The sequence below is a fragment of the Gymnoscopelus braueri genome (genome assembly GCF_963280865.1).
Source record: "Gymnoscopelus braueri genome assembly, chromosome: 6".
Taxonomy (NCBI): domain Eukaryota; kingdom Metazoa; phylum Chordata; class Actinopteri; order Myctophiformes; family Myctophidae; genus Gymnoscopelus; species Gymnoscopelus braueri.
The window spans coordinates 29,328,344-29,342,507 of record NC_137607.1 but is presented as its reverse complement, the minus strand read 5'-3'; the positions used below and the strand labels follow the sequence as shown (position 1 = coordinate 29,342,507).

General features: G+C 40.2%; 1 protein-coding gene across 2 annotated transcripts; it reads left to right on the top strand.

Annotated features, from left to right (window-relative positions):
* Positions 1-10,757: 10,757 nt before the first annotated feature.
* On the top strand, positions 10,758-13,227 carry LOC308087581 (uncharacterized protein). 2 transcript variants are annotated; one of them, XM_080431540.1, is made up of 5 exons: positions 10,758-10,859; positions 11,019-11,129; positions 11,228-11,401; positions 11,750-11,869; positions 12,458-13,227. In XM_080431540.1, the coding sequence occupies exons 1-5, from the start codon at positions 10,811-10,813 to the stop codon at positions 12,721-12,723; spliced, it is 720 nt and encodes a 239-aa protein (XP_080287666.1). In that variant the 5' UTR covers positions 10,758-10,810; the 3' UTR covers positions 12,724-13,227. The 2 variants fall into 2 exon arrangements, with proteins under 2 accessions (XP_080287666.1, XP_080287665.1); XM_080431539.1 differs by having other exon boundaries at positions 11,222-11,401; positions 12,458-13,226.
* The last annotated feature ends 937 nt before the right edge of the window (positions 13,228-14,164 follow it).

Sequence of the window (14,164 nt, the reverse complement as noted above, 5' to 3'; positions counted from 1 at the left end):
GCTATGCAGTGATGAGGAAGATCCAGAGGCAGAAAGGCTTTGAGCCAGCTGTTGAAACAGTATGCGGAAACAAAGGCCCAGAAACCAACACTCATCATCCTCCATCATCAAAGAGTAATTAATCAATTTGATTGGATGTCAAGATGTTTGTCTCCTGTAACAGGTTGAGCAAGCTATTTTTGGAGAACACTTTCACATGAGAAGGAAATGCTGATAGAAAGCTGATAGAAGGCGGGAGTGATGTACAGTAGCAGATTATATCATCCAAACATCTGTCATGGAATCTAGTTACACAATTCGCAATTCGCACCGCAATTCGAAGACAGAATCCCTGCTTGGCCAGGGGAGATATTGCACTCAGGTAGTACTAACTTGTCAACCTGGGCCCTAGGTGTACCCCAACTTGGCAATTTATGTGGGGCTGACGTGGGTCCCATATGCTTTCAAGGTGGGCTGAACTATAAGGGCCTACAGTGGGCAATGTCAGCGGGATCTTGGGCTTGCCCGTGTGGCCTATACGTGGGTTCTACCTGGGCCCTAGGTGGGCCCTATAGCCTCGATCTCCAGGCTTTTATTTTCCTTCGCGTTTTGCGACCTCATGGTGGTGTGACTGTTTTATGTTTTGGCCTATCATTCATGAACCGTACGTCGTAATCAACATTTATTTTCCCCTGCACTCCAGCTCTCCATACACGCCTGCCCATTTCTACCTAATTTGATTCTCTGGCATTTATCGATTTCTTCAAAAGACACCTTTTGCTACTCCTACACAGGTTTTGTCCAAAACTCACATAAATCGCTACAAATTATCTCTGGAGTAGTGATGAAACATTTTTCATATTCCATAGCAATTGGCTATAATTGCCGTTGAAAGTTTGTGGGAGGGGTCTATTTCACACAAAAGATGAAAATTATCAATCTGATCAAATTTCACCAAATTAGGTACAAATGATCTCGGACTGTTTGCCTGTAATTGGCTTCCAAATGTGGGAGGGGCTATTTATTAGTTGTCATTATCCTTATTTCAGATGGTGAACCAAAATAAGTCTTAATTATCTAACACCAAGTTAAAATGTATCTGCACATTCAACGTTATAACCTTAAATGTAGACTACCAACAACACTGTAGCCTATGATTGAACTATTTTAATTTAAAATGTTTCACGTTCTGTTGAAACTTTTGAATTCTGTAAAAACTTGTCAGTAGTATTCCTCCACACCCTTCGCATCTTAGGCCTACTCATTGCAACCAAGGTAAAGAAGGAAAGGTTATACGTCACGCTCTAGGCAGGAACATTTGATGGAATGCATTAAACTCAATGAGATCCTGGTGGACAGCACTTTCCAAACTAGAACTAGAACCCCAATTGCTGTAACCCCGGCTCCAGCTCAAACAGCTGTTTGTCTCCTGTAACAGGTTGAGCAAGCTATTTTTGGAGAACACTTTCACATGAGAAGGAAATGCTGATAGAAAGCTGATAGAAGGCGGGAGTGATGTACAGTAGCAGATTATATCATCCAAACATCTGTCATGGAATCTAGTTTTTGTTTTTGTTTTTATACTATTGAATCTAGGTCTCCCACACCGCAATTCGAAGACAGAATCCCTGCTTGGCCGGGGGAGATATTGCACTCAGGTAGTACTAACTTGTCAACCAGTACGTGTCCTACCTAACACCAGGGTCTACAGTTCTCAATGGAATAGTAGGGAGACCACCTCCATGTATTAACATACTGTACTCGATAGCAGAATGGTTAGGGTGTGTAGAAACTGCAGACTGTCTGTGTTGTGGAGGATGATTAGGTAGGAACAGACATTTTGGAAGAGATCACTAAGTTTGCTGAATATGTGAGCATAAAAGAATCACAGCTCATAATCACAACAATTATCTTGAAAGGACCATACCGATGGTCTGGCAAGTTTAGCCCCCTTACTATGATTCACAGTGTACTTGACATTTGACTCAATTATTTGGGTTAGGTACATTTTAATAACACAATGTAAAGTCTAAGCATAAATCAATAAATGGGAAAAGTGTATATGTTCATTCATGTACACTATATGATAAAAGCTGTAAAGTAGACATTGACATGTATTGACACTGGTCAGTACAACTCAGAGATCTGTGTTCCGAGGAGTGCACTTTTAGTTGCCCCTGCACTGATTGTGTCAAATGGTTAAACAAAATCTAACTATTGCACTTCAATCCGAAGTAGCCTTGGGAACCATGAGCCATGTGGCTCATAAATCAAGGGGCCTATCTTTGTTTTTGCAATACACTGACAATGTGCAAAGTTGAACAGGGGGACAGCAATTATCTCCCTCTTTCCCTTTAATTAGAAAACCACGTAGACTAGGTAAGGAGCACAAAATTAAAATAAAATGGCCATATGCTGTACTAGTGTATAGTATGATGTAATCAATATAATTTAGAAAACTTCTCATTGATTTCCAAATATCATATTTTACATTAAACTGGATTGTTAGTATGTGATTATTATGAAATTATAAGCCTACTTCAGGAAGATAAAAGGTCTCTGCCAGGTCAGGTAGGTTATTGTGGGCCAGAAGTATCATGTCAGTATCATGGTCAGTATCATCTCAGTATCATGACAGTATCATGTCAATATCATGTCAGTATCTTGGTCAGTATCATCTCAGTATCATGTCAATATCATGTCAATATCATGGTCAGTATCATGGTCAGTATCATGATCAGTATCATGTCAGTATCTTGGTCAGTATCATCTCAGTATCATGATAGTATCCTGTCAGTATCATGTCAGTATGGTCAGTATCATCTCAGTATCATGACAGTATCATGTCAATATCATGGTCAGTATCATGGTCAGTATCATGTCAGTGGTCAAATAACTAGAAATAAACAAAACGCTAAGGAATAAACCACTAAAATCGTTACAATTGGAAAGTTAAAAAGGGGAAATTGAATTAGGTGTGGAAGGCAAGTCTGAAGAGGTAGGTTTTGGGGGCAGCTTTAAAGGAGGAGAGGGTGGGGCCCGCTTTGATAGGAGTGAGTGAGTTCCAGAAGGACGGGGCAGCAACCGAGAACTAAGGCCCTGTTACCCCAGGTGTGACGCTTTGTCCTGGGTAACACCAGGAGGTTGGCATCACCAGACTTGAGGGAGTGATAGGGAGCGTGGTGGTGGAGGAGGTAAAAATTAGCTGGAGGGTAGGTTCTTGAGGGCCTTATAGGTGGTGAGCTAGTCATCAACAGATCTTTGTGTTCAGTGAATTGGTGCAAAGACAGAGGGCAAAAAAGTGAGCGCGGAATGTCAGAGTCTGCAGAATAGCGATTGCCAGTATGGCTCTGTCAACCTTATGGTGGGGGGTTATACTGTACATTTTTAGGGGAGGACATACATTTGGCTCTGGTTAATTAAGTTACTCACATTGAAGGAGCTCATCTCTGTTGTCCAGGTACAGGGAAGAGATTCAAGGCTCTTGCCCTGTTGGAATGTAAAAGGAAGTTACTAAGATAAAAGGTGTGGTTGCAGATGTCTATTTTTTCCTCACTGCTGATTCAAATACTGATAACTTGGCAACAGTCCGCACACTGTTGATGCTCCAGCGACCACAATGTTATTTAAGGCTCACAGCACACAACGTTTCAAACCCCAACATCAACTTGGCAACAGTCACACGCACACTTTTGTACACCCACACCCACGCCCACGCCCACACCCACACCCACACACACACACACACACACACACACACACACACACACACACACACATACAAACACGTTACATTCTGAACTGAAACAACTCCCTGGCACGTACATTCCAACGCAACACCCTTGTATTGTGCACCATGTTATCACCTTCATAATGAAACTTACATTTCACACCAAATGAACTGTAACTGACATGCATGGGTGTCTGGGTGATCTTTGGGAACTTATTCTGATATAAACTCTCAAGTTGCTCTCTCATGTCTGAGATGGCCTTCCTCACTGGCATTTTGGCCTCTCCGGGACAGTCTGGACCTCAGTATTCGGTAGAATTGCTAATTGTCATGGGTGACTGATTGTATACAAGGGGGAAAAAGATATATAGCAATATTGGTAACTCAATTAGTTATGGCACTTTAAATGTTTAATACAAAATGAACAGTTTGCTCAACAATGATCCCATCCTGATTGTTTGTCTACATCAGTAAAGAAATGCTTCTGGTCTAGGAAATGTGATCATGTAATCACATATGTGTCTGCTCACTCATACATAAGTTACAATGAGTTAACATGAGTTTAATGTAGAAGGTAAAGAGAACAGACTTGTGGGATAGGAATAGATCAGTGGTTCTCAGCCTTTTTTGAGCTCTGGACCACTAATTCAGTTAAATGATGACTTAAAGGCTTGATTCAATTAGTTCTGCATAGTATCGTGCAACAAACTAAATCAAGCCCTTAACAGCCATTATTTAATTTCAAGTTTTTCAATCCCACACCACGCCCATATCCCCACCCAACACAACAGTGGTGCCCAGGTTGATTCGTAGTCAGGGTGGTCGTCCCTGGTTTACAATTAGTTGAAAACCCCTGATCTAATGTAAACATATTGTGACCATGTGCTAGTGTCTTTGGCTTTGTTCAACACATAGCTGGACCGATTGGTGCTAAAGCACTCATGCACACTGCTACTAGGCCAAGACAAACACCCCACCCCAAATCTTTGCCACTCAATCAGAGAGGACGTCCCTTTTGGAACCCACTTTTTTTTTATCAACCCCACGGCCACAGGAGTGGGCCAATTCTCTCCCAACTTGCTTCAAAAATCGCTCATGCAAAAGTATATAATCTCATCTATTTTATTTTCCACCTTCACATGTGTCTCCTTTTCTAATAATCATAAAGTGTTATATATTTCAGCTCGCAATTTACTTCCGGATGGTCCGTTTCAACAGCCAATCATCATCATCTGCGACAAAAAGTGAGCACACTCTTTGACGCGAACAAGCTGGCAACGCAGGCTACGCCAATCATGTGCGAGAGATCTACAAGCTATGGGCCAGACGTGCTATGGGCCATACACCGTATCTTAGCAACAACGAAAGCGCTAACACTTATTGGTCGTGTCATGCTGAGGGCAGTTTACAGACGCCAGCATCAAATACTCGCTCCCACAGCTCGCTGCCGCCATCACAATCAGACGCAGCAACGAGGGCTCCGTCATAGTTGTGCGAGCTGAGCTGGACAATCACCGTCATTTCTCTAATAAATCGCCCTGTCATTCATATTGTCAAGACTTCTAGGTCACTGCAGCCTGTAATGAATGTTTATGCCCACTACTGTGATAGCGTTCGTTGTTTTTGATTGATTGATTGACATTTTTATTAGGCAAAAAGAATGTATAACATCACAGTTACATTTATAATACTTTTGTCTAAAAGGTCCGTCCAAAAAAGTCCTTGCGGACTTGTTTCCGTTGAGGTCCTTGGTATTCATTTCATAGACATATATAGTAGCAACCAAACAGTTCAATAACAACATAAAAAAATATACAGAGAAAAAAAAAAAAACTTGAAAAAAATATATATACAAAAAAGGGGAGGGGGGTCGTCTGTCTACCGGGAAACTGGTACTACCTCCTCTTTTGGCCTCCAGAAAGATGAGTTTTTAGGGCTGTTTAAAATGAGCCCAGTGAACTGCATTTTTGAGGGATGGGGTTAGACTATTCCATACCTTGGTGGCTGTGCTGTAGAAGGAGAATTTGGCCATGTTTTTTTATGGGTGGGTGGTACCAGATTGCTGTTTACGCTCCCTCTAGTTTCGTGACTGTGGGTGTCACTAACTTTTTGGAGGTATTTAGACAGATATGCGGGTGTAGGGGGCATTTCGGGCACCTTGGCAATTCTATGTGGGGCCGAGATGGGTCCTAACTGGGATGCCCATGTGGGCTATAAGTAGGTTCTACTTGGGCCTTAGGTGGGCCTCAACTAGGCAATTTATGTGGGGCTGACGTGGGTCCCATATGCTTTCAAGGTGGGCTGAACTATAAGGGCCTACAGTGGGCAATGTCAGCGGGATCTTGGGCTTGCCCGTGTGGCCTATAAGTGGGTTCTACCTGCTTTAATTTTTCTTCGCGTTTTGCGACCTCATGGTGGTGTGACTGTTTTATGTTTTGGCCTATCATTCATGAACCGTACGTCGTAATCAAAATGTATTTTTCCCTGCACTCCAGCTCTCCATACACGCCTGCCCATTTCTACCTAATTTGATTCTCTGCCATTTATCAATTTCTTCAAAAGACACCTTTTGCTACTCCTACACAGGTTTTGTCCAAAACTCACATAAATCGCTACAAATTATCTCTGGAGTAGTGATGAAACATTTTTCATATTCCATAGCAATTGGCTATAATTGCCGTTGAAAGTTTGTGGGAGGTGTCTATTTCACACAAAAGATTTTTTTTTTTCAATCTGATAAAATTTCACCAAATTAGGTACAAATGATCTCGGACTGTTTGCCTGTAATTGGCTTCCAAATGTGGGAGGGGCTATTTATTAGTTGTCATTATCCTTATTTCAGATGGTGAACCAAAATAAGTCTTAATTATCTAACACCAAGTTAAAATATATCTACACATTTAACGTTATAACCTTAAATGTAGACTACCAACAACACTGTAGCCTATGATTGAACTATTTTAATTTAAAATGTTTCACGTTCTGTTGAAACTTTTGAATTCTGTAAAAACTTGTCAGTAGTATTCCTCCACACCCTTCTCATCTTAGGCCTACTCATTGCAACCAAGGTAAAGAAGGAAAGGTTATATACGTCACGCTCTAGGCAGGAACATTTGATGGAATGCATTAAACTCAATGAGATCCTGGTGGACAAGTGTATGAATAAACACTAACACTAACACTAATAATCTCTTTGAATGATGGCGACCTATGAATTTCCCTGAACTGGTTATTTGACTAAGGCTTAGTCAAATAACCAGTTCAGGAAAATTCATCACACATTGTTTTCTGATCTCTTGTTTTTCAGTGTGCACACTAATAGGGTATTAAAACGCTTGTCCACCAGGCTCTCATTTACTTCAATGAATTCCACGATAAAACATTTAAGAGGGATTATTTGTTACTCATTCATACAGGTAGAAGCAGCAATCAAATTTCCGGCTTCATTTTGCCTCCCATGCAGTGCCTAGAGAACGTGTTCTGTTTGTCCCCTCCTTGTTCATTGAGTGCAACATGTGAGCTGGACCGACGCCATTGTCGTCTGAAGGGAGAACTTAGTGCACATTGCTGTGCGATCCTTCTCGTTTGAGAATGTTTTTGTTTGTGTCTAACTCGCATTCCAGCTGTCAGAGTTCACCCCACCTTCACAAAGAATGAGGACACTTGGATTTATTAAACAGAAATCATTATTCATTCTCATACATTTTAATGAATTCAAAATTCAAACCTTAGACTGGGCAGGAGATCCTGACAACCTGATTTAGAAAATCACGCCAAAAGAGGTAACTGTAGCTAGCCTACTGTACGTATATGGAATATACTTGTGGTAGCAAAAGGAATGAGAGGACAATTGACAACTGCGAGGATGAGGATGAATTAATGAATACCATGTTTTGTTTCAAATAAAGTAAGTAAAAACATGTACTGTAAATGGTACATTTATATGGTGCCTTTATCCAAGGCGCTTTACAATGATTGTGCATTTCATTCCCAAATTCACACACACATTCATACACCGATGGCGGAGGAAACCATGCAAGGAACCAACCTGCTCATCGGGGGCAATTAGGGGTTCAGTGTCGTGCTCATGGACACTTCGACGCTAACTCTGGGGGACCCCGGGATCGAACCTCTCGGTTCCCAGTTGGCCACTACACACGATTGACACAAGGAATTGACACTTTCACTTCTGCTGATTATAGGAAAATTAGAATCACAGAGATTTGTGGAGAATTAGGAGAGAAGGAGACCTCTGAATGTTGTGCCATTGTGCACAATGTCTTTTTACTATTCTGCCCTTATACCATGTATCTGTACAGTGCTAGACAGATAGCGAACGAGAAATCAACATCTCCAAAAAAGAGGACAAGGTGTAACTTTTCTTGTCCTTTACTTGAAGAATGTCAGATTTATATCCGTAAAAAGACAAACGTTTCCAATGCCCAATGTTTAACAGAAAAAAACAGTGTGTAAACCATGTAAACATCCATCGATGTTCAGACTATATTGTTATTACAGTCAGATAAGCCAAAATTAGCTCTTTTGAAAAATGTTTTGCCTCTATTCAAATTACTTGCTGTTAAATGGTATTAGAGCTTTTTGTCTTTAGCCTAAACACGCACAAACGCGCACGCACGCGCGCACACACACACACACACACACACACACACACACACACACACACACACACACACACACACACACACACACACACACACACACACACACACACACACACACACACACACACACACACACACACACACACACACACACACACAGGTTAAGAAGTGTATGGAAGAATGATAGACAGTTAACTTACTTTAGTACATACTGTATATTGAATTTTAAGCATGGGTTTAACTGATTAAATTGAATTAAGGTTAGACACTGTTAGTACTGTAGGTTAAGTTTAGGCATCTTTTTCATGTGGTTACGGTCATGGTAAAGATTTGGGTGGGTCATTCCAACCCATGCCTATACTAAACCTAACCCACACACCTGGGATCTAGCACTAACCAATTGAGATCCACTTGGTAATTTGCCTGCGAATAATTACCTTTATTTATTAAGCACATTAAAACGTGTGTTTTAATGTTTTTAAATGCGAAAAGCTCAATCAATCGTTGAGGAAAAGATGGTGGTGTGCGTGTGACTGCTTTGCTGACTCAGGTCGTGAGGCCTGCTTGCATCACAGAATCACCCATGAATTCCTCACTCTATATGAGAATAGATACAAACATTGAACTGGAATGAAACAATCACTATGACAATGACCCTAAACCAGTGTTTCCCAAACACTGGGTCAGACTCAGGACCCATTTGTGGGTCGCCCATTTTTATGGGCCACGAGTAAATATCCCTTTACATTTCCCTATATATTTGGAATGTCAACCGGTATGTTGGTTAAGGGAAATGGGGGAGATCAAACTTTTATGTTGCACATAGGTTTCTCCTAGGCCGGGGAGTAACAGGTTTCCATACTGAGGACTGGACAAAATTCCTTCCGTCAATGTAAGAGATGCATGGATACAAGAAACATCTACAATAAGTTCTACAATAAAACATTTTTTTCATGAAGAAATTGCATTTCTCTTTCTTTTTGCCAAATAAATGATTACAAAGTTCGATTTGGTATTTTTTTTAAACTAGGATATGTTTCGCAGTCAGTAGCCTACTGTTGAAATGAGGGTTTCCATAATAATTCAATAACTATATGTTGCAATGTTTTCATAGGGTCTATACTAACCTCAACTTAACTTCCACACCACTTACACACAAATTAAAACATTGATATAAGAAGATATAAATGGGCAAATGCATTTATCAGTAAATACAGTAGATACATTTATCAGTAAAGGCCTGTCTAAATGTTTTACACAGGCAGTAGTGTACTGAGTTGACTGTGCACTTTTTATATAATTTCTCTACAAGTGCCAAGGAAATAACACCTGCTTGTAACGCTGATCTAATCAACAACAACAAAATGAGGCGGTGCTTTCATCTTGTTTTTGGCATATATCCAATTACAATGATCTAAATCACGCAATATATTCACATTTCCATTGTAACATTTCCATTTCCATGAGGATTTCCATAGTCCTCCTGGAGAAACAAGCAATGGTAGCTTCCACACCAGCACTGTATATGGATATCTCTCTGTAAATCCCTGTCTAAATGTTTTGTATTGACTATAGTGTACCAACTATTCACTTTGGATTCAATTTCTCTACAGATGACAAGGAAGTAACACCATATTTCACTCATCACCCATCAGGCCAATCATTGCTGGCCTGTATCCTTGCGGTAAATGATGAGCTACTCCAACAAAAAATGAGGAATCAGAATCAGAATCAGAATCAGTTTTATTGTCACATCACAGGTTTACAAGGTAAAAAAGTGGGTGAAATTCTTTTTTGTACATCGTTCCCATCGCAACGTTAGTTTCCATAGAAAGAAGAGGGGGGGGGGGGGAGAAGAAGAGGGTGGGGGGCAAGTGGGAAGGAGATCAAAACAAGAGAGCAACAGAAGGCCAGACAAGTTATCTACATATTTACAAATTACCTGAGATAATAAAAAACTAAAAAACTAAACTAAGGTGCCTGAGCATAGCAGCAATGTATTGTATACTGTGCATGTTATACTTATACTGTGCATGATAGACAATGGACGTTAAGGTGCTTAGAGGAAAAGGAGCACAATAAAAAAAGACCAAAAAAAAGTCAGTGCGTTATACAAGGGATTAAGGTGCAAAAGGTCAGTGCGTGTCCACCTAGAGTGGATTGACCCTAGTATAATCCGCAAGTAGCTCCATGAGGGAGTGCGACAAAAAGTCATTTTGTACCTGGTGTAGTCCACAGGTGTGTCCGAGGGGGGGCTAAAGTCCGAGTCATTGTCCCTGGTATAATCCACAGGTGTGTTCAGGAAGAGCCAGAAAATGCAGCAACGGTGCTTTCCCTCATTGTTGATTTAGGCCATTATCCAATCATTCCAATGATCTAAATCATGCAACACGTTCACATTTCCTCAAAACAGCCACATTATATAAAGAGGTGCAGTGCCACTCTCCACCGTCACTGATCTGCCCACCTTGTCTTGACTATGAAGCTGATGTGGACTCTGTTTCTCACCTGGAGCCTCTTCTATGCAGGTAACTCAACTCACTCTCAGAGTGACTTAATGCTTTTTTGAGATACATTTGTTTTCCAGTGCAATTTTTTTTTTTAAATTAATAACATTTTGTGCTGTTAATTTATTAGTTGTTATGATTGTAGGTATTATAACTTAATAAATACTTTCCTCAATGCAGCTGATGCCCTTCAGTGTACGACTTGCAATGATTTCACTGACTTCCAGTGCACAAACACAACTTCGAGAGAATGTGCTGCTAACCAGCTCTGTCTATCTGCTACTCTAAGTGGTAATATTCAACATATAAAGTAAATATATTATAAAGTTATTAGTTTTTCTTTCAACATTGTTAAATTGTGTCTTTATTTTTTATATCAAAAGCGTCAGTGACAGGCTTTGGCAGTTTGGCAGCATTGAATGTTGTGACCAAGTTGTGCGTACCAGCTGCCACCTGTGCCGTCCTTGGCAACGCAGCATTTACAACAAACCTGGGGTTTGCGGTAGGAGCTGCATCCTCGCTCTGTTGTAATACAGATGACTGTAACTCTGCGACTTTGTCTGGTATGTAAATTAGTTACAAAATATTTTATAAATTGTTTCAATTGTTTTCATTTGCCCATTTATTTCTTCTTATATCAATGTTTTAATTTGTGTCTAAGGGTAGATCGCACTCTTCTTTATTTGTTAATTCAACTTTGTTAATTTGGGACTGAATTTAAATCATGCAACATGGTTAAGTTTGAACCCATCTTTATTAAATGACCGACCCCAAATAATAATAGACAATTGAATTAAACCTTTACTAAGCAGCCTAAACAAAAACCAGGCTAAAGATCAGCCAAGGAGTTTTGCTAAATTAATATTAATCTCAGTCTAAGAAACATGTAATAATCACCTGCTCCATTTCAGTTTCTACTCAACAGGGAAACAATGATCTAACATGCTTCACCTGTGACAGCCTGACAGATGCAAACTGCACGACAACAGTACAATGTGTGGGAAGTCAGGACCGGTGTGTCAACGGGAGTGGTGAGTCCCAACTGCCTTTAAACAAAGAGGTCTCCGACTTGTGCATTATTGGATCCTTAAATATAGGAATGTAGAAAACAACGTCAAAAACTATGTACAACAATTGTTGGAAGTGAGTTTTTGTCACAATAAGCAGGCTGGAGAACCCAAATGCAGAGGCTAACGCAGAGAGTCAGGGTAAAGGTATTTATTAAACAATGGAAGGGGAAGGGGCTTAGGCTGGAATAAATAACCCTGGCAGGCTTGTGAGTATCACTGGGGACAAGGTGAAGTGGCAGGCAGAGTAGGTACAGTAGGCTGGCACGGCTGGGCAGCAGGAAAGCAGCAGGCAAGCAGAAGGCAGGCAGACAAGGTAGGCAGAGTAGCACTCTGACTAACTTGGGCATTATTGGATCCAAGGAGAGACCAAAAACAATGTAGAAGACTTGTAGGATCTGAGGTGTACCAGGTATGTTGATGGGATGGGAAATAAACTAAAATAGAAAATGGCACATATGCATCATCAAATGGACTTAAAGTAAAGTAAAGTTTGATAACATTTGTGCTAATGTAAATATGAAAATGTTTTTCTTCTTTTGTTATCTGTAGTGAGGACCACGGACAGCACTATTAATATATTTGGCTGTGCATCTGCAAGCCTGTGTACTGCTATCTCCATTCTGACTACCATTCCTACGATCAGCAACCTTGCTAACTTCATTGACGGACCAACCTGCTGTGAAGGGGATCGTTGCAACTCTGTTGCCACTGCCACTGCCACTCCCAATGCCACTGCCACTGCCACTGCCAGCATACTCAGCCTGAGTATTTTACCTCTGCTGATGGCGCCTCTTACATTTACACTCACCTTTTAGCTCACAGGACATGAACACACATGGAGGCAGACACGGTTGCACACCAGCACCTAATGTATAGCGTCTCTGTCAGGTGGAAACCTCATATGTCCAAAGCTGTTACTTTTCAGGATACAAATTCAAAAACAGCTAAAGTAGCAGATCTACAAGTTTCGAGCTTGTAGATCTGCTACTTTTGATACTTTTGAGTGTCACTTTAGTGTGATCAAGTAAGGCGTTAATTTCCGAAAGAACACAAAAAGTAAAAATATGGAGATAAGATGTTTCTGCTCGACAGCGACGATATGCTTGCGTGCACAACACATAGAGATACACATATCCACACACCCATACAAACACACATGCTGCAGATATACAAATGATATCTTAAAGGGGAATTTTGGACTAAAGTTTTCTTACCTTTTCTATGACGTTATGATATCTTAGGATGAATGGTACAGTAGAAAACTCCACCCCTGAGCTTTTTTCTTTTTTTTTCCTGGTGAGATCTGACGTTCATAGTGACAGAACACTGTCCCAAAAAAAAAAAAAAAAAAAAAAAAAACAGAAGTCTCGCTAGACGAGATTGAAATCTCGAGATTTCAATCTCGTCTAGCGAGACTTCTGTTTTTTTTTTTTTTGTTTTTTTTGGTTGCATAGTGTTCTGTCACTATGAACGTCAGATCTCATCAAAAAAATTATAAAAAAAAGCTATTAAAATATGTGATCTAACCTAAGGCCTATCCGCGCACCTTTTAAGCTGTGGCGGCTCAGGGGTGGAGTTATGAAATTTTTCTACTGAACCATTCATCCTAAGATATCATAACGTCATAGAAAAGTTAAGAAAACTTTAGTCCAAAATTCTCCTTTAACAACATACTGAAAGAAAATAGGGCTACATGATTAATGATTAAATGTTTTATTTCAATACGTGGTCCAGGGAAGATGAGTGGTTATTATCATCTGTTCTGTTCTGTTATCTGTTATGTTATGTTATTTGTCAGTTCTAAATCAAAGTTATGATCCTGTTTTTCTTGTTTGGTATATGAGATAGAAGTGAATCTGTTTACTGTGGTTATATTTAATTCAACTAAGTAAAACAGCCTTAATTATATTCTATAGCTTATCTGTCATTTCGGCATCATCTGCTACCTGATTCGTTATGGGATTAATACAAAGTGTACGGTAAATATGAATGTTGCAAACATGAAATGTACTGTATTGGATTTCCCATGGCATGCATTAGTATTTGTGCATAGTGTGGAAGCAAGTGCACTACTGCTGTGCTAGAAGAAGACACGGATAAACGACGTACGCCGTCTCTATTAGGGTGGAGAAGGAGGAGGAGGGTGAATGAGTCTTTCTTTTGCTTGCTAAGACCCCAGTGTGCTGCTTGGGCACTGGATCTTAAACACATGCCTGAAATAAAGATATTGATTGATTGATTGATTGATTGATTGAT